Raw genomic sequence first — 27,877 nt, 5'->3', positions numbered from 1 at the left:
GACTTTTGTGAGAATTTGTAAATACAGGAGATAAGACATGAAAGGACTCTTAGCTTTTCCCAAGAAATGCGTACAGGAAAATACCATTTCAATGCCACCTGCCGCACCCACTTCATTTATTTAATGAATACGCATCTCCATTTATTTTTCATATGCCAAAATGCTTTTGCTCCCGGCGCCGCCTAATTAACTACAAAATATGAATAAAAATTACTCACTCAGCGGACCGAAGACAAATAGGACGCATTATCCTTGCCATCCCAGGCATTAGTCGGGGATAATGTCCTTCGAGTTCCTGGATGTTTGAGGTTGTGTTTGGATGCCAAGGAATCCGCTGCAGTCGAATTTCGGTGGATTTGCCCAATGCAATCTGCCTCGGCTGAAATATATATGTCTTGGAAATGAGAATGGGAATGGGAATGGGGTATCCCAAAATAGACTTTCTTTTTCGCATGATTTTTTTTTCCACTTTTTTGTTGTCTTGGGTTAATGAAATGGCTGCCCTACTTTGCCAGCCCGGCCAAGGCGGCCCAACTTGGCACGCAAAAGTCAGGCCCAGTTTCAGCTCTACATGGCTACAAAAGAATGGCTCCTCTTTCCGATTTTATGGCATCATATTTCAAAATACAAGTCAGGCTATCTATCATCCCATAAACATAACTAACTTGAGTCCAGTCGTTTCTTTACGTATTTGATAGGGGATATCCGCGTATTTCTAAACTTGCATATAACTTCTCTATAGCTTAAGCAGACTATTTAAAGATGAAAATACATAATAATTCTTAAAAATACCTTATATGATTAGATATATAACAAATCTGTTTCTCCCCGTGCAGTTTCAGTCGCAGTCGCCGTTTCAGTTAGCATTTTCAGTCGGTGGCGGCCCCAAGCAACTTGGGCTGACGACTTGGCAAAATCAAGGTTAAGTATATGTATTTATGCGCATAGCCAAGTAGCACTGACTTGTGCACACACATACATACATATACACATATCCCGTGGAGCGGGAAAACAAAGGACGAGGCTTTCGAGGGGTTTGGACTGCGACAGGAAATGTCAATCAATTAGCCCGGCCTTAGGCGCCAAATGCGTCGGCGGTTGGCCCTTTTGGGATAGAGGAATCGAGGGATCGGGGAAAATGGGGGAAATTGGGGGTATCCCTTTGGGGATGGTCCTCCAATTCGCTGCTTTCCCTGGGTCTTTGACCATAGCTGCTTGCACCTGACTTCTTGGAACTCGTGACCCTTTTTTTTCGTTTTTGCGGCCACTAAAAGGACTTTGAATGACATTCAAGCTAAAGCGTTTGACTTTAATTTATGGGGCTGACTTTTGATTGCTGGGCTTGATTTACTCTCTGCAGTTACTCTAATTGTTTGTTATAATATTTATAGCTGAAATCTAGTTTCATAATTGAAATCATTTCAAATCTCTTTCATTTTAAGTCCACTTCACAAATACCAAATTCCAATTCATACTTAAAAGATAATCATTTAATTAGCTTAATCAATCAAAACACCTTTTCGTTGGCTTTATTTTGCCAGCTGTAATTAAGCTAAAGATTTGTTTACATTTGCCAATTTTCCTGTGTATTCAATTTATTGAAAATAGTACATTTTTGCCTGGAGCCCTTAAATAAAAGGGATTTTTCGTCAAAAAGGCAGCTATAAATTTGCTGCAGAAGTTGCAATCTATATTCTATGTTTACCATTTGTTTTAGCTACACCTTGCCAAGCTTAATTGTTTGTAAAAAAATGTGTATGTAGTGAGAACACAATATCAGGTCACTTCTACAATTTATGAACGCAAAGTTCAAGTTATTTCACAGAGGGAAATGGGTTTCTTGGAATAGAAATCACTTAAAAGGCAGCAATAATTTATTTACCAAAATGGCGATCCTATGTAAATATTACTTCAAGACCCGCTATCACTAGATACTCGAGATACAAACAGTGCTATAACTCACGGATACATTTGACCATCCGTTCGTTTTCATTTCCATTTGCCAGCCAACGTTCAATCGAATCCAAGTAGCCTTTCTTATTGGGAATGGAGGAGGTCCTCCATTGTCCTGCTGCCATCGCATCCTTGGTCTGTTCTTCGTCTGCCATTTTTTTCTTTTTCTGGTTGTCTGGTTGTGGGTGCTCCAGTCCCCCTTCCTCCCTTCCTCCCATTCCCCACCACCCGCCAGTTGGATCCCCGTGTTTAGTCACCCCCCTCCCCCCTTTTAGTCACCCAGTCGAGCCTATTGTCCCCGTGAGCTTTGTTTTCCGCTTGCTGTTCGCCACCCAACCCCCTTTTTGGGTTGGGTTTGCTTTGTTTTGGTTTCCCCCACATTTGTGTTTGTGTAATTGTTGCAACAATTGTGCTTTCCGAATGGCATATGTACATGTGTATATGCCACAGAGGGGGAGGGAGGGGAGGGGCGAAACAAAACGTATTATATAGTTTGTTTGGGGGGGAAAGCGGTTCCTTCTTTTTTTTTGCGGGGGATAACAATGATTTGTCCACAGAGCGTAAAATTTGTTGTCAAAGCGAATATTGAAAAAATGTGAATGCCTAGGGAATGGCTATTGAAAATGGGAATGGGAATGAAATTGCGATTGCGATTGGGAATGCACATTGCATGTGCAGAAGAACAAATGCATTTAAAGGAGATGTCAGGAACACAGCGTTTTGGTATCCCTGGCGTAGAAGGTAATTAGCCAGAAGGTAATGGCCAGGACTCTCTGATGCTGTTCGCCAAATTCAGCTGCTCAGAAATTCCGTCTACCACTCATTCCCTCTGTGCGCTTTTGGCTTAGACGCATGAGCCAAGTTGAGCCCGAAACCGAAACTGAAACCGAAGCTGAAACTGAAGCTGAAACCGAAACTGAAACTGAAAGCGAATGGCAAAAAGTTTATAAATTTTTGAATAGTCCACAATGGCAAAGTATCCAAAAGGTGAGCCAGAGCATTTGAGGGCGGGTTACACATCGCCGGGGCAGCTTCATTTTCTTGATGACACCATCTCATTAATAATGCCGGAGCTCTATTAATATTTGAAAGCCGAACGAACGAACGCAGCACACCGGAAATTAAATCCAAATGAATGGGGCGAGGGGGGAGGTACTGAGGGGGAGAATGTGGAGAATGCATGTATATATATAATATATATATTTCTATATGCATAGGAGTGCGACTGCCTAAAGCTCAAGTGATATGATGAGTACAATCGAGGGAATAGGAACTTCACACACTTGACTTCTCGTAGGATCTTTCTTCGGAGAACCTGACTTATGTAGCACATTTTTAATCTCACTTGTACTTGATAGAACATTTTGATAGAGATACTGATATATATTTCTTTAGGAATTTAAGTTTAACTTCTATTCAGGTATAAAAGCTTTAATATATTACCTCACAATCCACATCCTGTGTCCTGTGTTTCGCCGCCATCTTAGCTGCTCCTTATCCTTTGGCTAAGCCCCTTGACCCTCTCATGTTAATTTTTATGACGTACTTGAAGTGAGCCATAAAAAATGAGTGGGTGGCTCTGGGGGGGTGGGGAATTGGGATACTGGATAGTGGATAGTGGAACAGACCGAAGCGGGGGGACGAACTCTTAGAGCTGCAACAAATTAAAATGTATAGTCGCCTCCGCACAGCCCTCCTGATTTTCCGTTTCTCCACTTTTCCCCCTTTTCCCCCTTTTCCCCCCCTTTCCCCCTCCCATCAGCGCTTTTCCTACTGCTGCTGGTGCTGCGGCGCTTTGTGGGGCAAGGTGAGCGTCGTCCTGTGGCATAGTTCGTCCTGCTCCCTTCTCGTGGTCACTCGCTCGCAGACTGGAAAAAAATATGGCAAAAACTCAAATGTGTGAAAATGGGAAATGAGCATTCAGATGCACGATTTCTCTCAGTGTCACGACCATAGTGACTACCACATAGTCGTCCGAAATAGTTGTAGTTGGTCCTTGCCACATACACAAAGACACACACACACACACACACACTGTCAGTAAAACTCCGCTCGTTTTTTATGTGTTGCAAGGTGCAAAATGTGGGATGGCGAAAATTGTGGAAAACTGTGGAAAACGGTGGAAAATAGGGGCCACGGCATGTGGCAAGTGTGTCAGCAGGGAAGGCAGATGGGGGTGGGGGGACGAGGTGGCGCCATATTAGGGGGCGTGGCGACATTCCATTTATTATAAATAGGCGAGTGCTGAGAGGCTTGACTTTCCGTTCCGTTCCGTTCGTATTCTGCCTCCTTTTTGGCCTGTGACGTCAGCGGGCAATGTGCGATTGGCCCTCAAATTGACAGCAGCCCGTACAGTGCGTTTCACGAGTGTCTGTCTGCCTGTCGGGAATCGGTCACTTGTGCCGTGAATAGCAGTGATTAGATTGGCTTCGATAATGCATCTCAATTGTGTTTAGATAAGTAAATCGATTTTATGTTTTTAATTCACACTGCAAACCTTTTGTTTTAATCTTTTAAGTAGGAACTTAGTAGAGATTATGTTTAATGCCATGGAAAATTACAATTTAAGCCAAATTTATAAGTGCCTTAAAGCTTTAATGTTTTCTCTATTAATTACTACTATCATATGCTGGTTATTCAAGTTTAAAGCGTTTCAATAAGCTCGTTTAAGAGCATAATTGTGTTAAACCGCCCGGAAGTTGCCACTTTATGTGAGGGTCATTATTGATTGCCGTAGGACTCGCATTATTCTCTATTCTCCGGTGCATTGTGGCACGAGCATCATTCTCGACGGTTCATTAGCTCTCCGAAAGGGAAGGAAGGGGAGGGGAAGGTAAGGGAGGGGAAGGATGCCTTAACTCTGGATCAGCTATGAATTTGCGTCCATTATCCCTGTGGCAAACATGGAGCAGCAAGTTACAGTTAATTATATGCATTGAAGCAACTGGGCAGAGGCTGCAGCTGCAGACTGGATAAGCCAGCCAATGCGGCGGTTGGGAGGACATTGTTGGCAAAGTTTATGCCAGTCAGCCAGTGAGCCAGTGAGCCAGTGAGTCAGTGAGTCAGTGAGCCAAAGAGCCAGTCCCTAGATCACCATCTCCCCATCTGCTGACCCTACTCTGGTTTCACTCCAACTGGGCCACTGGGCCAGCTCCTCCTGCTCCTTTCTTGCTCCTCCTGCCACTTTCTTGCTCCTTCTGCTGCTTTCTTGCTCCTCCTGCTCCTTTCTTGCTCCTCCTGCTCCTCCTGCTCCTTCCTTGCTCCTTTCTTGCTCCTTTCTTGCTCCTGGGCCACGCATTAAAGCCAGAAAATTCATAAATGCCTGAGAGCGCTACTCGCTTACGCTGAAGTGTTCCTCTTCCTTCTTCCATCTTCCTTTAGCCCTTTAATAAGCACTTACGGCACCAGCAACATTGGCAACATCCATATCCCTGCTCCACTAACAGCAACAGCAAAAGCAACAGCAACAGCAACAAAAACAAGGACCTGGAGAGCAGGACAAAGAAGCTGTCGTTGGCGTTGCTTGAATTTTAATGAAATTAAAGATTACTGAGCTCAGCCAGCAGCTCGCAGCTCACAGCTCACAGCCCTGCAGGAACAAAAGCAGGAACAACAGCTCAGCACAGGGGCGTCGTGTGAGAGGGGGGCATCTGTGGATGGAGTCACTGAAATACGAAATGCGAAATTCGAAATACGAATTCAAAGTCCATTTCCACTGTGCAACTGTTGCTAACTTTGGGGGCTCAAGCCGAATTTGAATATGAAATGAATTTAGGATGAAAAAACGCAGTAATAATTGCATGCTTGATTTTGGTTAGACTAATTTGCTACAATTTAGAGGTAGTTTTAAAAAGGAATTTCAGTAAATTGCAAAAAGCTAGTAAGGTTTTAAAGTTGATGATGTTGAACACACTAGTTGAAAGTAATTTAAGAAAGTTAAAGGTAGAAGATAAGGTTTCTAAATTGATTTCATACCTTTCAATTCCCTCGGCTTCAGCTTGATTTCCTTTCAGGATTTTCCGTTCACAAGGATTCACTTGAACTGCATCCTTAAGTCCTGCATCCTAGTCCGCCCACTCTGGTGTATATTTAACCTTTAAATGCAAACATCTTGTTGCAGTGCCCGGGCTAATGATTTCATCCTTGCGATGCGACTCCTTCTGATTCCAGCTATTCATAATCCTCATGTTTCAGCTGCCGACGTTGTACGCACGCCCCACGTCTGCCTGGCTGCCAATTTAACCCGGCTCGACTCAATCCGATCCTAATGAGTCTGTTCCTGGGCTTCGGGATCCTGCTGCCCCCAGGACCTCCCCGTGCACCACCTGCACCTCCTGCACCACCTGCACCACCCTGTGCACTTCCTGCAGTTTGTAATTAGTGCGTGTTGGACAAGTGAATCAACTTTGTTCGGCTGCCTTCTTTAATTAGTCAATTTGCTGCTGCACTTTCGGTTTATTCCTTGCGAGTTTTCTTGCGAACTCCTGATAATTGGCTAATCGAGTTGCGTAATTGAGACACGAGACAGCCAATTGATGGGCAGGTTGACTGCTCATTAGGGTGTACTTAATGCGGATTTCGGCCCTAATCGGTCCACAAAAGAGTTATGTGTGGGTTATGCCACTTATCGTGGCACAGAATTTACAATGCGTCTATATAGATGCGATAAGCCGTGGAGAGTATGTAAAGCATTTGAGAGAAACAATACATAGATTACGCATACGCCCGGTTGTCCGTTCGAATATCGTAATTAGTTGTGAAACTTGTGCGAAATGTGCACATCTTCTGCCCAAGTGCACAATCACTGCCACTGTACTTAATGTAACCAAAATTGAAATTGCATAAACTGCATTATTAATGCGTCTTGACGGCACTGGCATTGGCATTGTGCAATTTGATGATTTTACTAAAATGCCTCGCACGCTGCAATTAATTGCTGGAATTAAGAGCTGTCATTAATTTGTCATCGAACTATTTTTGGGGTCTAATTTCGAAAGCAAATAAATTAAAATTGCTAAGCGCATAAGCTTTTTTGTGTCGTTATAATTGGGTCTTAACGTTTTCTGCACCGTTTTGATTGGATTTCAATTAGTTAAAATACTGCGATTTAATTTGCGGTTTGATTTATGCAATTTCCTGATAAATAAATTGAATTTATTCTGCCACTTTCGCCAGTTTCCAATTGCAATGTCAGAGAGCTGGGGATTAAGCGAGGTTAGACTGACCTCAAACTGCAATCTTATTGTGTTTAAGTTGTCCGCACATGTGTATGCATTTTGTCTGTTATCTCATATTGTGCAAACTTACTCAATAAAATACAAGTTATTATGTGCAAATTGGATGCTAGGTTGCTGCCTAAAAATGTGTTTTCACTTGACTTTTACGGGCTATAAATCAATGTGCAGAAACATGGGTTATGTTTCAGATTAAGAAATCGCATATCTTTGGAGATTTCTTGTAGATTAGTGTCCCTTTAATGTTCCAATTGATTTAGGGATCAAATTCAAATTCAAATATGTTTGATCTATCTAACAGCTTTTCCTTCCATTTCTTTCTATTCCCCACAGTGCCATATGCAACCGATAAGACTGTGTGAATGGTCAAGTGGTCATCATTGAAGCATTGAAGCGATTCTCTCTCTCCCCGCATGTGTGTGACTGACTGAGTGCGTGAGTGTGTGTGTGTGAGCAGAGCGAGTGAGAGAGATATAGAGAGAGAGGGCGAGAAAGAGCAAGAGAGTGTGTAAGACAGCATCAGAATGACGGACGGCCGGAAAAGCGAATGCCACGCAGCGGAATGCAAATGAGCCAGAACGAAGACCACACGAGATCGGTGCTGCAACCGCATGGACTTGTATTGATCACGCAGCGCAGCGAATATCCTGCGGCATCAGGAGTCAGGATCTAGGAGCAATCAGCAATCGGCAATCGGCGAAACCCAGGAGCAGCAATCTCCGCCGGCCATCTATCCATCAGCTGACAACTGTCAGCCGTCAGCACCTGTCAGTTGTCAGTGCAGCGCAGCGTCCAGTGCAGGAGGCCAGCTGTCAGCGGAAGTGAAAGGGAACGGGAAGGGGAAAGGGAAAACTGGGGAGCGGAAGGACACCGGGGCCAGCAAAACGGGACAGCAGGAGCAGCAGGCGCACGAGCAGGAGCAGGAGCAGGAGCAGGTGCAGGAGCAGGAGCAGGAGCAGGCGAGGATTGGGCAGCGCGACGCGTAGCGTCTAGGCGGCAAAATGCCTGGCGGACGACGTGGACTGGTTGCGCCGCAGAACACATTCCTCGAGAACATCATCCGGCGCTCCAACTCGCAGCGTGAGTACTCCAAACATTTCTATCCCAGTTACCATGGGGAGAAACTATTTAATAACTTTCTTTTAGGCATTCGAACTATATACTTTCTTTAATGATTTTGCATTTGAGAGGATCAGTAAGCAGTATACCTTTAACTAATAAACTTATAGTTAGTCAAGTATTCCCTTTGAGCATTTAAAAGCAAACTGCAATGAAGCAGCAATGATCCATATGGTTAGTGCAACTCCAGCTGTAATCAAGATGCTTGCAGCCTGCATGCGACAGGACCTTCAAGTGAACTTGCCACACTGCGTGGCAATGCATACTGCATACTGGATTCTCCTGTTGCAATCGGCATTTTACGCATACCACACAATTATCGCTTGCCTGCGGGCAAATGTGGCAAATGTGGCAAAGGGGGCAACCTTTTCGACCTGTGTGTGAAATGAGAGTGCAGGAGTGTGAAATGAATTTTCCGTTAAGTTGTCAACGTGAACAGGATGCTTTGAGCGTAATTGTGTGTGTGTGTGTGTGTGTTTGTGTGTGTCTGTGCGTGTGTGAAGGAAAAGAGTGCAAGTGAAATGAGCTATAAATAGAGCCGTCGTAGTCACACACACACTCGCACAACATCGAGAGCAATGCCACACACACGCACGTGTGACCGAGAAATGTCCGATTCGGTGAAATTGAATTGTTTCACCAGTGGCCAGTGAAAAGTGCACAGGGAAAGTGCGAGGAGAGTGGGTGAAAGTGTATGAAAGTGGGCGAAAGTGGGTGAGAGTGGGCGAGTGCCCGGAAGGTGCTTTGCAATTCGAGTTTCGGCATTGAAATCCCTTTTCGGCCTGCGGTCAATGGCAACACTTTCAATTAGGGCGGGCCAATTGAGGCTTTGGGGCAAAGGCCACAGAGCAGCATTCCAAATTCCAACTTAAATCGGATTCTCGGTCTCAGCTGCAGTCTCGAATGTGGATACTGGATACTGGATTGCCAGCCTCTGGTATCCCTAAATGGCCTCTGGCCAAACAGTAACTTGAGTTTCCATTTGTCCGCCTGCCATTTGCCATTGCCATTTGCCATGCAACAAAGTGGCAGCAACAACAGTCATCAACGGCAACACATGCAGCCATAAACAACATGAGATAATTAACAAAAGTCCTCCACGTCCAACTCCGCCCCTCCGTTGGAGTCCATTAGGGAATGGATTCCGGAGAAGCTGAAGGGTCCGAGTCAAGCAGTGGACCAAAAGGACCAGAGGACCAAGAGGACCGCAGGAGTGACATAAATGGACGCACAATTGATGCACTCCATTCCCATATTGCCATGTTGCCATGTTGCCATGTGACTGACGCACAGAGTCTGCATTTCGACTGGCAATGCAAATGGCCAAATGGCCGAAAAGTATTCCGGCCAACAGTGCTTAATCATTGGCGGGAAAAGTCCGGCAATGTGGCAGCACATATGAGATATACTGCCACTAGTGATCGATTATGTAGAAATACAAAAAAAGGAACCTTTCCCATATAAAGATGGGCCATGAACGTCATTTAATCGCATCAAATGTAAGCTAGCGATTTTTACTCAAATGTTCAAGTTACAATGTCTCGACTTTAGTTTGTAAATACCTGGAAATTCTTAACTGGGCCATAAAACAGTATACTACGTATATCGAACCAATAAGGAACAATGAGCTCAAATATTATTGAGGCTTCTTTCAAATTCCATTTGACGAACGGCGACGGATGCCTGGCCCATCAGCTCCGATTCCAATCCCGATAAAGGAGCCATCAATAGATTTAGGCACGCCCCACAGAGAATAGACAGTTCGCTCCACTTCGTTCGCATAGTTTGCCATTTTCCATTTTCCATACACGCATTTTCCCGCAACGGCAACTGTCGAAAGCGGATTACTGCGAAGACGCAAAGCCTTTTCCAAAAGGATTTCGTTTCGTTGGCAGCACAAGTGCGGAGAAAAGTAAAACAGCTTTTAGGTCGCTGTAGGAAAGGATGAAAGTTCTGACCTGAAACGGACAGATACATTTACAGATACAGATACAGATACAAATGGGAATACAGCTACAGCTACAGATACAGATACAGGATACAGATGCAGAAACAGATACGTAGACTGGAAATGCCATAAAGGCAATGCACACAGCGAGCCGTAAGTGCGGCATATTAAGGTGGCAGTGCAAATGACTGAGGGAAAAATGGGTCGCCAGGTGAAGCAATAGATTCTAATGTGATTTGCATGCCAACAACAAATAAAAAGAGGCGCAGATTGAAGTAGCATTCGATAGGAAAAGGGAAAAAGGGACAGAAAGTGGCGTTTAAGTTGCAGTTAATGCGTGGCTTTATTTGGCTTCTTAAATTTAGCAAGAAGCTAGATTTAAACTAAAAAAAAATCCCTTCTTTCAATACATCATAGCTAACAAGCCCCCGGATATTTCGTCTAAATGAAATCCATCAACCCAAGTAAATGGCTTGGAAAATTTAAGGAGGATAAATGGTCTGGTGTGCTCGGGTCCCCCATTTCGTGGTGTTTGTTTGGGGCTGGAAATTTTCAGCCGCGTTGGCGATACAAACTGACCAAAGACACAGCCTCCAGAAAGAGCAACTGGCTTAGGCAGATTTTTTAATTAGTTTACTTTATGCCCAACGCTTGCGAAAAACCCCTTTTGGCGGTCTGGTTCGATTTGTCCACAAGTTGCAAATAGGCAGAAATTCGTGTGTTTGTCCTTGTTTGGTAACAAACTCATTAAAATTGAACGCAAAGCCAGCACATGGAAAAGCAAGGAAAAGCCCACACTCACACACACACACACACACTGGAAAACCAAAATCCACAAAAATCCCAACTAGTCCGATGGCAAGCATTTTTCAGTGGTTTATCTGCGGCATGGAGGTGTGCAAAAAAAAGGAGACAAACAACTTTGTCCTTGTTTTTCTTTTCCTCGTTTTTTTTTTCTTTTTTTTTGCCCCACTGTTTGCCTTTTTGGGGTTTGTCACTTTTGCGGTTTGCCTCGCACGTTTATCTCGAGTGCACATTGCTCTTCCTCCAGCAACTGCCACTGAATTTTGACCCCCCTTCCTCCCTTCCCCCATTTTCGCCGATTAGATATGGCCTTTGCCCCCCAGGAGGTCGCAGCTCGACACTTGGCGCGGCTGTTTGATCTTCGTCAGCAAGCCAAACAGCATTAGCAACAACAACAGCAGCAGCACCACCAGCAAAAAGCGCCCAAAGTGGCCAGGAGACATTAGATGGAGGTTGCTCCACTTCTCCACTTACTATCCGAACAGAAACACCAGAAAAAAGTAGGGAAATCAATCAATAGATGTATATTTTATGTGATTTTTTGGGAAATCTGATACACATTTTATTTAAATAAGTAGTTCAACTTTAATTGTTGATGCCCTCAAAAGTTTATTATTTCATAGAAAGGTTTCCTCTTACCACCTAAGATTGTGGCTATATAATTAGCATTATTAAATTTCGAAACCGTTACTGACCCCATTTTCCCGCCGTGTATGCTTTCTTGCGAGTGTTTCGCCTGTTGACAATTGATTACGCATACGCCTCGTGGCCCACAAAAGAAAACACGTGCCTGGCGATATCTATCACAGCCTTGCTGGTTTTCAGCTTTTCTGTTTTTCTCGTTTATCTGTTTGCCCAGGTCAAAGCTGTTGGGCCTCAGATGGATAAATGATAACCGAATCGGAATCAAAATGAATCAGGGAACTGGGAGACTTGGGCGAAAAAACGCAGCCAGTTTGAACTGGACTTAAAGCTAATGGAACACAAATTGGTTCGATTGGATAGAAAACTCAAGTGGCAGAGGATCAGGGATCCATGAGAGTTGTTATCGTTTTCAATTGAATGGGTTTGAATAATGCTTTTGGACTGGCTTTATTTATTGGTGCGATACTGGGAAAAAAAGGAGAGGGAAGCGTGGACAAACACGTTCACTAATTTGTGTGCAGTGGCAGAGTTACCGAGTTGCCGTGGCGTGGCATGCAACAAGCCGCATTGCGAAACGCCCTCGAAACGCAGACCAATCAGTGAACAATTGCAATTATGTGCAATCATTGTCTGGTGTCGACAGTCCCTGTTCGGGCGCCATTCGCCCCTTTTGGCGTCCCTGTTCGGGCGCCAGTTGCCATCTCCGATGGCAGTGTGTTTGTTTGTTTGTTTATTATTGATTTTCATTTTTCATTTCGTTTTCGTTGTTTGTTTGTTTTGTATGTTTTTTTTTTGCTGTTGCCGTCTGTGTGTTGCTGGTTTTCGCCTCGGTTTTTTGTTATTGTCGCTGGGTTCGTGTAAATTAACGTTATTCCTTTTTTTTTATGCCGCCAGAGAGGCGGTGGCAAAAAGGGGCGGTCATTACATTTATTGATTTTTTTGGTCGCTGGCTGAGTCTCTCATTTGTTATCCATTTCTTTGCTTTGCTTTGCCTTCGTTTGCTTTGCTTTGCTTGCGTTTCCAGTTTGCGACACTTACATTTTCGCGTTGTTTGTCGTTTGTTGTTGCTACCATTTTCATTGCTATATGGCTATTGCTATATGGCTATTGCTGTTGCTGGGGCTGCGTCTTTGACCCGTTTTCCCCTGCCCGTTTCCCTTCATTTTTGGGCGGCCGGAAATGCGCGACTGCACCCCATTACCCAGCTTTAAAGAGCCACCCCTCTTTTTGTGCCACGCTACCAAGCAGAAGGTCAAAGCATGGCGAATGCCTTGCAAAACAAAAAATGTGAAAGGAAGGAAACGCTGAAGAGCTGTGGATGGGCCACAAAAAAAAAAAGAAGAAAAAACCAGGCAATAGCAATAATAATCCGCACTGACCTGGCCAAAAGGTTGATCCTGGGCCGAGGACTATTGACATCGAACTCGGACTTTTGCACGCAACAGTAAATCAAAGCAAACAAAAGAGCGAGAGAAATTTAAATAAACACTTTTTCTTGTTCTTTTTAGCTGGAGAAGGTGATTCGAGTGCTAAGATTTCGTGTCACTTGGCCATTGTGCGGTTTCTCAGGGGTTGGGATAGAAATATTTGCGGCACATTAATCATACGCCACGTTGTCGCGCTGAAGCGACAAGGTGTAATCATAACAATTGAGCCACCAATCAACGCCACAAAAAAACAAGAGTGTAGCGGAATGTTAGGGGAATGGCACAACGAACTAGCAAAATAATAGTATAATAACTAATTCGCAGTAGGAGTGTTTAGTGACCTTTCGATAATTATTGCATCAAAGTATTTGTTAGTTTCTGGAGTTCCAAATTTTTCAATTTCCTTCGTGTGCTTTGTATCGCCGTCTTTTTTGCATTAGTTAACATTTCCATTGGTCCGCTTTGACCTTTGCCAGAAATTCCAAGGAAATCAATGGCCACCTTTGGAAAAAAAGGCCTCTGTGCCTGCGCCTTCAATGCCATGGCCAAAACCTGACCAACAGGGCCACCTGGGCCACGATCCCACCACTCCGGTCTACTGGCCAGGTGGCGACCATTGATTGAGCTCCGCCCCAGACGTTTTCAGCTCACTTGCCCATTACTCTTCACTCCCACGCTTTCTGATTGCGGCGTCTCCCCGACATTTGCGTAATTTATGAGGGAGAACTGCGTTTCTATGTTAATACCTCCCTCTCCATGACGAAGCCCAGTTGGGGCCACCCTTTTTGGGGGGGTGTTGTTATGTGTTCAGTCCAACAAAAGTCCATCACTGTACAGCGGGATATGCCACACAGTTATTACCCATTATTATCGACATGTGAGCTAAGCCAAAACGCTTTAATTAGACAACAACGCGCGTGGGTTCCAACTACTTTTCGCTTTTGGTCTGGATTTTGGAGGAGGAGAGAGTAGAGGAGGGGCAGCACAGCAGTCAAACGACACTTAGCATTAAGTAAAAGGCCATTTAAGAATGACCACAATGGTCGTCGGCGGAGGGGGGGGGGGGGGCCCATGGGTGGCCAAGTCCAAGTTTCGCCTCCGTCCAGTCAAATTGGATTAAGTTGTTGTCCCATTCCCATCCCCATTCCCATTCCCATCGTCCATGTCAGTGTGAAGTGCCTGGCAGGTGTGCCTGGGTGGGGGGCAGAAAGCGGGGACCCACTGAAAGTGGCAGAGCAGACCACATCAAAATTAAGACACAGCCTAATCCCGGACAGAACCAGAACGCATGGCACACAAACGAATGGGTAGAATGGGTCTTCCAATGCGGGATTCTGTGAATTTGTGTGTCCCACTTTATGGTTTTAGTAAACATTTAAATTGGGTTGCTTGAAAGCAACTCTTTTCACTTGATATATGTCACTCGAAATGCCTTAAAGGTTAATTGGAATGAAAGCTGATGTTTAAGGGCGACTCTTAGCTAGAAAAATATGTTCACATAAGTTGAAAAGTAAGTAACTAAGATTGATAAGTAACTACTTATATATTGAAAGTATAAAAGGATTATAAACAGTTAAATTTCAATACCAAAAGTATTTAAGGGTGTTGTAGCACATTTTCAAGGGGCATTTGACCGAGAGAATACAATGAACAGCTATTAGCTGCTAACTTTGATCTAAGGATATTAATCTAAATGCAGATAAAGCGATGCTTCAGTATTAAGTACTTGAGCTGGCTACCGAAAATTCACTAAAAATCGCGTGTCAAGTGGCGCTTTCTCATCCTTTCCGCAAACATATCGCTCGCTCACTCTATCTTACTCACCCCAGCCATTAAGTGTGTCTCTGTGTGTGTGTGTGTGTGTGTGTGAGTTTCGAGGGTGTGTGAGTGCGTGGCTAATTTGCTTGGCACAAAAAGTGTAGCATGCTTTTTGGGGCCACTCGCAACACGCAACGCAGCGCAAAAGTTGCGGCCAAAATGCAAAATGGAGGCAAGGCAGCGAGAGGGAGAAAGACAGCGAGAGAGAGAGAGAGAGAGAGAGAGTAGCAGACACACACACACACACACATGTGAGTGTATGTTTGTGTGTGGAACTAAAACTCGCTCTTGCACTTCCAAACTGGGGAAAAGTTGGCTGCTTTTCCCGGCCACTTTGTTGCTGCTTTGGACCGAGTTAAAAGTTTACGCAATCAACTTTTTCGCCATTCTCTCTTTTTTTTTTTTATCAGCCAAGGCATTCCCCTCCCCACGCACTTATACACACACATACTTACACACACACTCGCAGAGATAGAGAGAGATGGCAATGGCGATGGCGACGACGTTGACGGGGCCAAAAACTTTAATGTGGCATCAGCAAATGCGAGACGAAGCGGAGCGTGGCAAACCGATGGCGCCAACAGCTCTGCGGCTGTCTGTGTGTGGGTTTCGCAGTGTGTCAGAGTGTGTGTCAGTGTGTGTGTGTGTTTGTGAGAGTTGGTCAACCTACTAACACTTGCACACACTTGCACAAAAAGAAGTGTCAAGAATTGGCAAGCAATCGGTAGTTAATTCAAAACTATTAACTTATCTGAACTATTATTAGTTGAATTAGATCAAAAACAACACAAAAATAATGTCTAAATATTAATAATAATTTTAAATATTTTATTTATGCAGCACTTTTCGTAAATTAAGCTGCTGAAATTTGTGGCAGGCTGCTAAGTATGCATGCTTATGTAGATTTGCTGTCACAACAACTTATGTGAAATTATCATAGCATTGTGAAGCTGGTACTAAGTTTTTGTCACTGTGTAAGCACGTACATTTTGTTTGTTAGCGAAAGTCTCCAAAATGCTGGGGAGCATTTAAACTAGAAAATATTGAAAGGACTGCGGAATATGGCAAAACCACAGACCCGCGGGCAAAATTAAATGAACACTTTTGGGTGGGTATTGCGATGGGTGGTGAGGGGTGGCTAAGGGTGGTTAGGGGTATGTACGAACACGCTGGTGACCTTGAAGTCAAATGTCCACCGAGAGTCACAGAACATGAAAAGTAATCAGGCATAGTTGTGGGCCAGGCGGATTGGAAAATGGAAATGAAAAAGCGGAAAATGAAATGCGAGTCAAGCATATGGCAAGATACATTCTTGTTCAAAGCAAATTGAGAAAAGTCACAGCCTTTTATATTCGTTACTGATGGAGTAAAGAGTATACCAGATAAAGTATACCTCATAAAGTATTTCTAATTGATACATATATGTAGCTTCAATTTGTCATAAGAGTGATAAAAAATTTTTCCAGTCTGCAGCAAAAACTTTCTTGAAATGCTTAGCCCTTTTCTTTTATTTGAGGCCCATTTCTTATCGTATTTTTTCTCATTTTCATTTACATTCCCCTTTTTTTTAGTTTCTTAAGAAATTTAATTAATTTTTGACTCACCAGCGAAGCTGCATTCTTTTTCCGCCGACTATCTGTAGTTTGCCTTAGTTACCCAGCGGTTTTTGGCTTCGTGCTGGATTGCAGCTTCTCACTTAATTATGCAAATTTAATAACAAACGGCAAATGGCGCGCATAAAGACAGAGATGGAGCTAGGAAGTGCGAAAGGGAGAGCAAGAGCTTTATTATAAATGCCATTATGCGACACAGAGCAACAAAATAAAAAGGAAAGAAAAGGGGAAAGGGCAAAACTTGGCTGCAATTCTTTTGAAGCATGCCCCAAGGAGTCGTAGCGGTAACAGGCTGGCCTAATCAACGTGGTTTTGTCGTGTTCTCCCCCAAACTCCACTTTCACCACCCCCTTTCACCACCCACTTTCACCGCCCCTTTCACTTTATATTACTTTCACCACCCACTCTGGCTTAACCCCCCGCTGGCCAACCCACTTTTGTGCATTCTCCAGCTGTCGCTAATGTAATTAAATCGCAATGCTGTCGGAGGCCGAGCCTTTTTTACTTTTCGGACAATAAAATTTATGCACTCGTCGTCGGTGAAAAGGGACTAAAAGGGAAAGTGAACGAGAGAGAGAGGAGAAAGTGTTAGGCGGAGTTAAAGGATCTGCAAAATGGAGGACGAAAATGGCATGGCCAGCTGGCAATCTGTGGCCTAATCGCAGCTCCAAAGGGGCTGCTAACTACGCAGGGTATAAAAGGGGGCCAAAGAGGAGGAAAAAAGGGGTAAGAGGGGGAGAGCGGGGAGGTGAGGTGTGCATAAAGGATAATTGCAAGGACCGTTGTGTCGCCAGAGCCGTATAACGTTCAGCATTCAGCATTCACACTAATGTCATAAAAACCAACCAAACAAATTATTCTGTATGTGTGAGTTTAAGTGTGAATCTATGTGTGGCATGTGGGTATGTGGGTATGCGTGTGAGTCTTGTGGTATGTGTGACTACGGATGCATGTGTGTGTGTCTGTGACAAGTTCCAAACAATAGAAACAGCAACAGAAAACCAACGCCGACAACCGCAAGGAAGATGGCAAATGCAGAAACCACAAAAAAATAATGACAAAACTGGCCATAAAACTGCAGAGGCGGGGGAATGGAAATTAAGGGGTGCACACGGGGTAATATAGGCAAAGGGGAAATTGCCGGGTGCAAAGCAACAGTAGCCGAGAAAATTGTGCCCAGCACAGTGGCAAAATTGAGATCTGGAGTCCGGGAAAGCAATTACAACGAAAATATACAAACACAACAGCATGGAAAGCATTTCAAGCATGGCAGTTTTGTAACCTTGAAAATAAATGAAAACCTAATCGAATGAGCCACAAAATGGCACATTTCGCCCACTGTGCGATGGCCGAGCGGAAATGAAAGTTTTGCGGAATTGCAACCGCATTTGCATGTGTGCCAGTGTATTTAGGTAATGGACTAGTTGGGTTATATCCCTTGGAGGTCCCCCATTCCAAGGTCTCCACTCTTTCTTTCGTTCCTTCGACTAACAAATCCACTTAGGAGGACTATTTTTGGGACTGCGGTCGACCGCACAAATTCAAATCAATCAACGACAGGGCTCCCCGCTTTTCCACTTCACTTTACTACTTTCTTTTTCCGGTTTTGGGCCAACTTACAACTGTAAATGCTGCACGGCTAATTGGCCAAGAGTGGGTAGATTGGGTACAAAAGTGGGTGGTCGTTTCGGCCACCTCATCAATCATCGAGAAACACGGACCGCCTGCCGTTAAAAAGGACCCCTATCCGAATCCAAATCCAAATCCGAGTCCCAAATCCCGATCCTTCCTTTGTTCCTCTGTCGGCTTGTTGACATTTCAGGTTGAGTTGTCAGCTCCCAAAAGCTAAGCCCAATACAGAATTCTCAATACAAGTTATAGCCCTTCTCTGTATTTTCGATACTGTTGCTGGGTCCTTTTTGCCTCAGCTCTTCTCCTTTTGTTTGGCTTTCAAATAAAAATCAAAAAATCATTAATTAAATTGTAAGTTACCCTCCTGACCAGGCTTTTTTTTTTTTTGTTTTTTTTTGTTTGTTGAGAAACAACGATTGGCGGTTGATGTTGACGTTTATAATATATCATCCTTGATCGCGCTCATAAATAATTGGGCAATCAGGGCACGGAGATGTTGCTGTCAATCAGCAATGAAATATTCATTTCCCAGCGTTATTATTACTTGATTTGGCGTTTCGAGTGCTTTATTAGTTAGAGCGAATTGCTGTTGGCGTTACTTTCTCAGTACTTTCTTTGCTATAGTTACAAGTTTGTTCGTGGAATCAGTCACTTTAATTTCAGCTTAAGCTTCTATATACATACAATATTTATGATTGCCTTGAGAGCTATTTGGTAATAAGCTTTATTCTGGGAAACAGACGTAAATCAAAGTTGAGAAGGCTGCAAATGTCGGTTTAAATATTCAGTGACATCTGTTGAGCCAACATCGCAGCATCGCAGCATGCTAGAAGCACATAGTTTACACATTCATTGTGATCTAATTTTGTGGAAAAAATTGTTCTGCGAAAACCTGGGTGGCAATCTGCTTTCACTGCGGCTCCCACGGCATCCCGTTGACATCGCTCCCGCATTCCCGCTTCAGTTGCGGTGCCAAATCGGGTTAAGGGATGCCACGATGCCATGATGCCATGATGCCATGATGCATGATGCGGTGGGCAGTGGGCCAAGAGTAATGGAAGCCGGAGCGAGATGGCGGCAATTGAAGCCGCGGCTTAAAAGGCACTGCAATCGCTGCCGGACAAAAATGGCCAAGGCAAATTGCAAAACTTGGTGCGCCAGCTTTGAATGCGATTAAGTGTCGCAGTCGCAGAGCAACAGCGGTGCAGCCACACATGAGCGACTCTGAGCCACCGTAAGCCACCCTAAACCACCCTAAGCCACCCCAAACCACCCCACGCCTAAACAACCACCCAAACCCCCCTTTAAAAAAATGTGGGGATGCTGACTCAATAGCAAAAGGAACTCCGCGAACCTTAGACTGAACCTCTGTTGTAATATAAACAATTATCCCAAATGCTTTGTGCATGATTTATTGCTCATTCGTGCTCCAATTTATATATGAATATATGTTTACTTGGCAGTACAATGAGCCCAGTTAAATGCATCGAATATTTTCCAATAATAATAGTTTTTCTTGAATGCAGTGTAAAATAAACTCCGTTGCAGGGGGTAAAAGTTCCATTGGTAAAAGGAAGTGCCAAAAGCGCTGCTGGGGACAACATATTGAATGCCCTAAATATACTTATTGTTTAAGATGAAATATAAAGTGGAAATTGCAAACTGGCACACCTGGCGTGTCGTATTCATTTTAAACATATTTATTAATGTCTACATATTGACGCACTGAATATGCAAACTAAAGCCTGTCCACAGCAAAAAACACTGACCTGGATACCGTGGCGTATGTGTAATATTTCCCTGCCACCACAAAAGTTATAATTTGTTGTTTATATTCGCAGTAAATGCAAATAAAATATAAATCCACAGAGTGACTTAAATCCTTAGAGTCTCCCCTGGCCCATCCAAATAATTTGCGGTTTTAAGCATTATTTTCGAGTAATTTAGTTAGAACTTGGCCAATTAAGTTTTCACAGAGAGAGAGAGAGCGAGTGGTGCAACCCAATTTTCAGTTGTAAAAGTTGAGGTTGCTGCTTTGCCACCATTTTCCCAGCAACAGTCAATTGCAGAGCGTAACGAGATAGCCGCTTGCTCCACACATACACACATACATATATAGCCGCCCACCTCCTTCAATTTTTCCTTTTCCTGTTTTGCTTTTTTTTTTATTTCGCTTCAGTCACGGCAACTGTTGACACTATAAAGTAGCAAGCGTTGTTCTTGTTCTTGTAGCTGATGTCCTTGTTGCAGTCGTAAAAAGTGCTCCACATGTGTGTGTGTCTCTGTGTGTGTGTGTGAGTCAGTGAGCTTGCGTGCCAGTGTGTGTGTGTGTGTATCACATAAATATGCATTTCCCATTTTCCAACGGCAGCAGAGCCATCGAGCCATTGCATGCGAATATTTTTATACATATTCATTGGCTTGGCCATGTCCATGTCAATGTGGGTTAGTGTGCTTTTGCTCTTCCCCTGCCCCTTCATCGCGTTCTGTTTCGCCTTCTGTTCTGCTTCCCCCCCGGGATTTTCCCCGCATTTTCCTGCAGTTCCTGCTTTTGCTGCCTTTGCTGCTCCCGTCGTCTGGCACCTGCGACATGCAACTTGGGCCAGGAATGGCTTGCCTGCCACATTTGCATTTGCCAGCTGTGAGGAGACTCCACTGCCACTTGCCCCACCTTCTCGATATTACCTTCCAGTTTCCCCCACTTTCCACATAATGTCAATACAATGTAACAGCAACTGATTCAAGCAGGTGAACCGAATGTTTTGTGAGTTATTATAATAGGTTAGATGATATTTTCTTGTTGCAAAGGATTCGGTACCTAAAAGTATAGCATCACAATACTACAAAATCAATAGTAGTAAAATAGTAGGAATACTTTTTTGTGAAATTTGAATGTATGTATATTGTCATGTTCAATTTATTAAGATTTATTTAAGGTACTTATATTTTCATTTTCCAAATAAAAACTTGTGCCTGGAATTTGAGTTCCTCCTGAATTCCCAACAGGGGGCATGTCAAACGCCACTAATAAAATCACCCAAAAGTAAAACGAATGTTTGTGCAAAAAAAAAAAAGAAAAGACAGGGGAAAACAAGCCAAATGGCAAACAGCAAATAAATAGTAAAACAACCAGTCAGACTTAATGGGATAGTAAAGGGCTGCTCTGCAGGTCGATGCCAGTTACACGTACGATGCCATGTCCGTGTCCGTATTGTTGTCCGTGTGTCCGTATACGAGTCTGTCCGTATGTCTGCGTATCCATGTCCGTGTCTAGGTGCCTGCCATGCGATGCCAGCGCGTGGTTTCACACACATGTTACCTGCTGCTTACCCGAGGACTTGAATTCGTATTTAAACTCGTACCTGTAACAAATTCAGCCATAACAACCGCCATTAGACGACTCACGGACTGCAAGTGATGGCCGCTATCCGAGGTACAGGTACTATTTGCAATAATGAAGAGTATCCCCCTCTTAACTACAATTGTGATTCTTGGTTCAGTACTCAAGCTATCAACAGAATATGTAAAATAATTTAATTTAAATAAAAAAAGCCTTTGCTACACAAATCTATTACCTAGGTGTCGCAATTGTACCTAAGGTATAGTTTACTGCTAAGTATCTCTACCATTTCTGGCAACTGACTACCCAACTGATTCAGCCAAAAGTGAGTGGGTGGGTGGCTGGCAGTCAATAAAACGATTTTGATTATGAATGACAACATTTGAAATGTTCCAATTACGCTCAAATATTTTGATAAACTTTCACGCCAAAAGCCCAATAGACTGACTTACCGACTGACTGACAATGACAAATTTGTCGTTGGCCATTTTGCGAGGAATTTGTGAAATGGATAAGCCGTCCTTTGGATATGCACATAAGTTCTTTTATGTCACAACATTTGTACAAGCAATCGTGAACAGGTGAATGTTTGTTTTGGGTAAAACATTTAATAGTAATGGTTTATGATATATGCCTTTATTTTTACTTCAATGTTTTATATATTAGCCATAACCTTGTGCATTTTTCTGTGGCTCTTTTCAGCGGACAGCTCGTTTCTTTTGGCCAACGCACAAATCGTCGATTTCCCGATCGTCTACTGCAATGAGTCCTTCTGCAAGATCAGCGGCTACAATCGGGCCGAGGTCATGCAGAAGTCGTGCAGGTATGTGTACGTATTGCCGATTTCTACTCACTTCAACTACTTTCGCTCTCTTCTCGCTGTTATTGGTGTTTACTGCCGTTTGAATAACAATCGCCGCTTTAATTGTTAATCCCCAAATGACTATTGATACATACTGTATATGTAACTATATATTTATTGGTGTCCTTGATGTTGCGGCTTAACTGGTCGATAGCGCTGGCCATATGTTGATTTATTACTGCACACATACACATATGTGATTATGTGTCAATTATTTTACTTTTATTGTATGTACATATGTATACAACGAACAACAGTTTGTGCACACTTATTTTACCACCAATCTATATAGTCTGGTACTTCTCTGTTTTAGATTTCATAGCACCTAAATTTGTGTTTAACATCAGCACTTTCACCTTCTTCAGTTTGACTTTTAATCACGTTAAAGTTGCATGCTCATTTCTTAGGCAAATATTAGCTCTTGAGCAGTGCTGCTCAAACTGTAAGCTGCACAGTGGCTGCAGGTGGAAAATCGGTGCATGGAGGAGGCGGAAAAGCGGGGCGACGGGGGTGTGGCAGACAGACAGGGCGGAGACTCTGCTGCGCATTTCCCTTTGGGAGACTTGACGGCTAAGAGGATTTGTCCGAGATTGCAGGAGATTTCTTGCCACTCTTGTCCCATTAACAACTCGTTCACGCACCTGACCTGCCTCATCCGGAAAAACCCACGCCCACGCCCACGCCCACGCTTACCCCGCCTCCATGTTTTCCACAATTTTCCACCGTGTTTATCTGCTTAACGGCTTATCCACAGCTGCTTACACCCGGACATTGAATGCGAAGTTCATTTATTGTTCCAGCTTCTTTATCCGCATATATTTTTTCTGCTTTTTTTTCCAATTAATTTGCGCATATTTGCGAATGTCCATTAAAAAACCATTGTCGAACTTAATGCACTTTGCTGCTCAGCGAACTTAATGCAGATGGACAGGAGGGCTTTTCCTATTTTTTTGTTGTATCTTTTGTAGTTGGAGAAACATGCCGCAAAGTATTAAAAAAGGGATATATGGCAGAGTTGCAGTCGCAAAAATCATAGAATCACAAACTTTCATTGAAAAAGACGCAACAAATTATGTTGTTAGCTTTGGCCAAATTTGATCCTGTTTGATTTGCCTAAAAACAGAGATATGAATTGTTATTCAATTGCGCCAACATCTCTATCCAAATCGGCATATTTAAAATGTTAAGGCAATGTGAATCCCCCTTGGAAAAGTTGGTTTAATTTTTCCGCGGGAAATTGGACTACTTTTACCCCCAAAACCCGTTTTTCTTTTGTGCCTATATCCCGTTACACTGTTGCAAATTGCCTGCCGTTGGTCCTGGCCAAACAAATTTTCTATGCAATCCTTTGGTGAATTGATGTGATGGGGGAGTAAGAGAGAGAGAGGGAGAGAAGAGGAGAAAGGGATGGGTATAACAAAAAAAGAGAGATGGGCAGAAAAATAGTGTTAACTGCATTTGTTTGCCCGAATTCGGCGAGCACTTTCCATGGTCGTGAACTCGCTCCCTCAACCCCTTGTTTTTTTCAGCTGCCTTCGCCTAAGCCCGTCTCTTTCTACTCCATCTCCATCTATCTCTTTCGCCCACCAGCCTCATAAATCAACAAGCGGCGGCGGCCCGGAGGCCAGCGTACATCCAATGATTCTCCCGAGAATTGTTTGTAATTTGCGGGCCAAAAAGCGGCCCTAAAAGGAATAGGAGCACGGTTCGTTCGTCAGCTCACCTGCTGCAGCATCAGCGGTCCCGAGAATTCCCCAGGTGAAAAACGTACAGAAACGTACAAGTTTTTAATGCCAATCTGCCGTTTAGCTAGCGCTACTGCCGTCTCTTTCGCTCGCCGGGCCCAGCTTTCTATGCCTCTCTTTCTTTCGCTCAAGCCGTGCGTGTTGTTGTTGCTGTGACCCACTTTTGTTGTTGTCCCTCTTTTGGTTTGTTTCGGTTTTCTGGTCGCGTGTGATCCAAAAAACACAAAAAGACCAGCAATGAAACAAGTAGGAATGACGGCCAAAGGCAACAAGAAACAACAGTGACCAGCAAAAAAAAAGCACAAAAGGGGAAGAAAGCAAAACAGAAGAAGGGAAGAAAGCAAAACAGAAGAAAGTGGAAGAAGAAATGCAAAAATATCCAAGGAAGCGTTTGATTTTCACTTGACATTTGCTACAATGCGAATCGCTTTTCGTTCCTCGCAAGTTTACTGTACAGTAGAAGCTTGTTATGAAGATTTTCACGCTTTCTTATACGAAATGCTATTTAGCTCTGCCTTAAAAAATGTGCTGTAAATGTCAGAAGAGCCAACAAGATTACGTATACGACCAGTTGGTCTACTTTATGCTCTATGAAAATCTTTAACTATTTCGAGAAGGTTTCAATGCAATACAAGAATATAAAATAATAATTCTTCCTTTTATGCGCACTCACTTTCGATTCGAAAAAAAAAAACGTTCGATTTTAATCAACAAATGCCGACTTAAGCATTTCATAGCAAACTTTTTTGCGCCGTGAAAAGGGTTTCGAAATCACTTAAGTGCATTCTCACCTAGTAAGGTCCTTTGTGTACGGCTCTCCAGTATATGTTAGATTGAATTAGGGATTTTCGTTGAGTGCTTTTCCTTGGACCCCCTGGAAAATAATAGAATTTCGAGTGCTTGTCGAGGGCTTTTACTATGCTCCACCCATGAGCACATAAACACTTTGTGCATCCATATCTATACGTATGTATATGTACATATACGTATATCTATATCTATGGCCATATCCCCGAATCCAGGACCTGTTTTTTGTTTGCTTTGTAACCCAATTTCGTTTTTTGCCCCAGTGTGTGTGTGTGTTTGTGTGTGAACACAACGAACACACACATTAAGGAACCCGTGACGTCGCCATTTCGTAGTTTGTTGAACTTTTGTTCGGGCCACGAATAAAGCAAAACAACAGAAATTAACTACAGCTCCTCCATCTCCACCTCCACCTCCCTTCTTGCTTTTCCCCAATTTTCCTTCGGCAGCGTTCTCGTTTCCCTTCGTTCGCCGCTGACGTCATCGCTCCTGGCCCGAAAAGTATGCAACACTTTTTGTACACTTGGCACTGCAAGTGGTGCTGACTTTTCCAAGTCAATACACAGCGGCACGGCAACTTTAGTCCCCTGTTTAACCCAGAAACTCGATCATTAATTATTTGGTGTTCATTGGAAAAGCGAACGAAAAATAATACATACAACAAAAGGTATCTAAAGAATATGCATAGGGAGGCCAACTCATAGTTATCAACTTTTGGTTAGGGAAAAGCCGGGAAAAGTTCATCACGCATAACTTTCGTCCGTATGTTGGGAATGGCAAATTTCCGAATAGAGTTTTTGATTTCAATAATCCAGCTAAGGACAACACTGTCAAAAATAGGGGTGTACTTTAGATAAATAACAAATTCTTGAATGCTTTAGTATTGATTAAGTTTTTAATAAAAACCAAATGCTGAAATGCAAGGAATTTCTTTAGGTATTACTACCAACTCCTTGACCCAATATAATATATAAATTATTGACCCGGTTGCCATCGGTTGAGCAGCGGTGCATTAAATTGATATTTGTGCAATACTTTTTGCTGTGTGCAGTCGAGCTTCTTCGTATTTTCACCCAATGGGCCCCAGGTGCATCAATCTTGTTTTGTTCGGCATGTTTTCCTCCAATTGGAACGCTTTCTGTTTTCCCATTTTCCGCTGCATGTGTTTGCCCTGGCGTCCATGTGTGTTTCTTTCTTTTTCATATAGGTTTGTGTGTGTCTCTGTGTGTGTGTGTGTGCATTTGTGGCATGCAACCAATGTAAAGCTAACCAAGAATAATACCTCGTCTGCTCTCCACATCTCTTTCTATTTCTTCTGGCATCTCCATCCCGGCAACCTGGCATCCCGGCATCCTGGCATCCCGGCATCATTGCATCCACATCCACATTCACATCCTTGGAACAAAAAAAAAAACCCTGCAGATGCGGCTTCATGTATGGCGAGCTGACAGACAAGGAGACGGTGGGACGGCTGGAGTACACGCTGGAGAACCAGCAGCAGGATCAGTTCGAGATTTTGCTCTACAAGAAGAACAGTGAGTATGCCTAAGGCAGTGCACTGCCCTCTGACCCCTAAGATCGATTGTTGTGTGCTAATTTGGCCGAAAGTTGTAGCAAATGCTATACCCAAATCAAAGTCTCCCTATTAAACAAAAGGTTGCTTGTCCTTCTTTTGCGACGATACACTTATGGTAGAATAATCAGCTACTTTTTGGGAATATCTACTAAAACAGATACATCTATCTTTCAACTTAACCAAAACAAAAGAAAGAAATTAACCAAAATATTAGTTATATTTTTCCCAAAGTCCCCAAATGAATCATTTAACCGCCACTGTAGCCTATTTGGCTTTATGCTCGACTTGTGCCCATTGTAAATTGTTCATTTCATGAATTTCTGACTCCGAACCCTTCATAATTCATTCCCAAACAACCCCCCTGCCCCTTTGAATTCTATTTGCCAGTGTGCACAAGCCTGTACCCTCTTACCAGCTGCCAACCCGTAATTCCAACGAATTGGGGCTACGATGGCAGCCCGCCGGCACTTTTGAGTGGGCCCCATCAATCAGGCTGCCTGCCCGCCCAGACACCTGTAGTATTTGCCCATATCCGTCTAATCCCAGATCCCCAAACCGAATCCCCAACACCAATTCCAGCCAAATCAAGTGGAATCGAGTCGTGCCTTGGCCTCCCCCATTGAAGCTCCCTAGCTGCCAGTATCGCCAGAGATTTTTGGGTGTCGAGCTCATGAATTAACGCCTTCGAGTATCAATTTTCAGATTTGCAGTGTGGCTGCGCCCTCTCGCAGTTTGGCAAGGCACAAACCCAAGGTATTTGAAAATGGGGGGATGCTTTTCTGAGGGGATGGGTCATTTTCCGCGCTACCAGTGGAATTTTCCGAGTGGCAATGCCACTGCTGCCATGGTTTCCATCTCGATTCACGTCTTGGCAGTCTGCCCGCAGCAATATTTCCTCATCCTGTTGCATATGCGGTCAGAAATAAAGCGGAAATATGGCGATGTGGGGGGGGGCATTAAATTGGCATAAATCAATTGCAATATATGGGAAAATGCAACATCTGGCGCACTTCGACTAAGTTGGCAAAATATTTGCTTCAACTCGGATTTGGGCCAAGGAGAGCCACTGATGTGGTGTGTGTCCCCTGGCAATTGGATATAGACAGAGCAAATTAATCCAGTCAGTTCGCATCAATCGGAATAAGTTCACATTTAGAAATGGGAACAGCGACTGAAACAATGACCGCACATAAACATTCACCGGAAGCGGAAGTAGCAAATTGTGCTTGCAATTGGTGAATAATTATGCCATCAAACACAAACGCACACGTACACGCAATCGGAACGGAAGAGAAAGGGAGAGAGAGGGAGAGAGAGAGAGAGAGAGATGTCCTTTAATGGCAAGTACGGGAAT

At 43.5% G+C, this 27,877-nt stretch overlaps 1 protein-coding gene across 1 annotated transcript in view; it reads left to right on the top strand.

Moving 5' to 3' along the window:
• LOC122623303 (potassium voltage-gated channel protein eag) overlaps window positions 1-27,877 on the top strand; it is a 50,749-nt gene that overhangs the window by 8,741 nt on the left and 14,131 nt on the right. The window contains exons 3-6 of the mRNA XM_043802377.1: window positions 7,521-8,267; window positions 22,236-22,356; window positions 26,370-26,482; window positions 27,226-27,276. Coding sequence (XP_043658312.1) covers window positions 8,189-8,267; window positions 22,236-22,356; window positions 26,370-26,482; window positions 27,226-27,276 — 364 coding nt within the window. The 5' untranslated portion in view covers window positions 7,521-8,188. The remainder of the gene's footprint in view (window positions 1-7,520; window positions 8,268-22,235; window positions 22,357-26,369; window positions 26,483-27,225; window positions 27,277-27,877) is intronic.

Source organism: Drosophila teissieri, chromosome X (assembly GCF_016746235.2).
Source record: "Drosophila teissieri strain GT53w chromosome X, Prin_Dtei_1.1, whole genome shotgun sequence".
NCBI lineage: Eukaryota > Metazoa > Arthropoda > Insecta > Diptera > Drosophilidae > Drosophila > Drosophila teissieri.
Note: the sequence above shows the minus strand (reverse complement) of the source record. Positions and strands in the feature narration are given on the sequence as shown.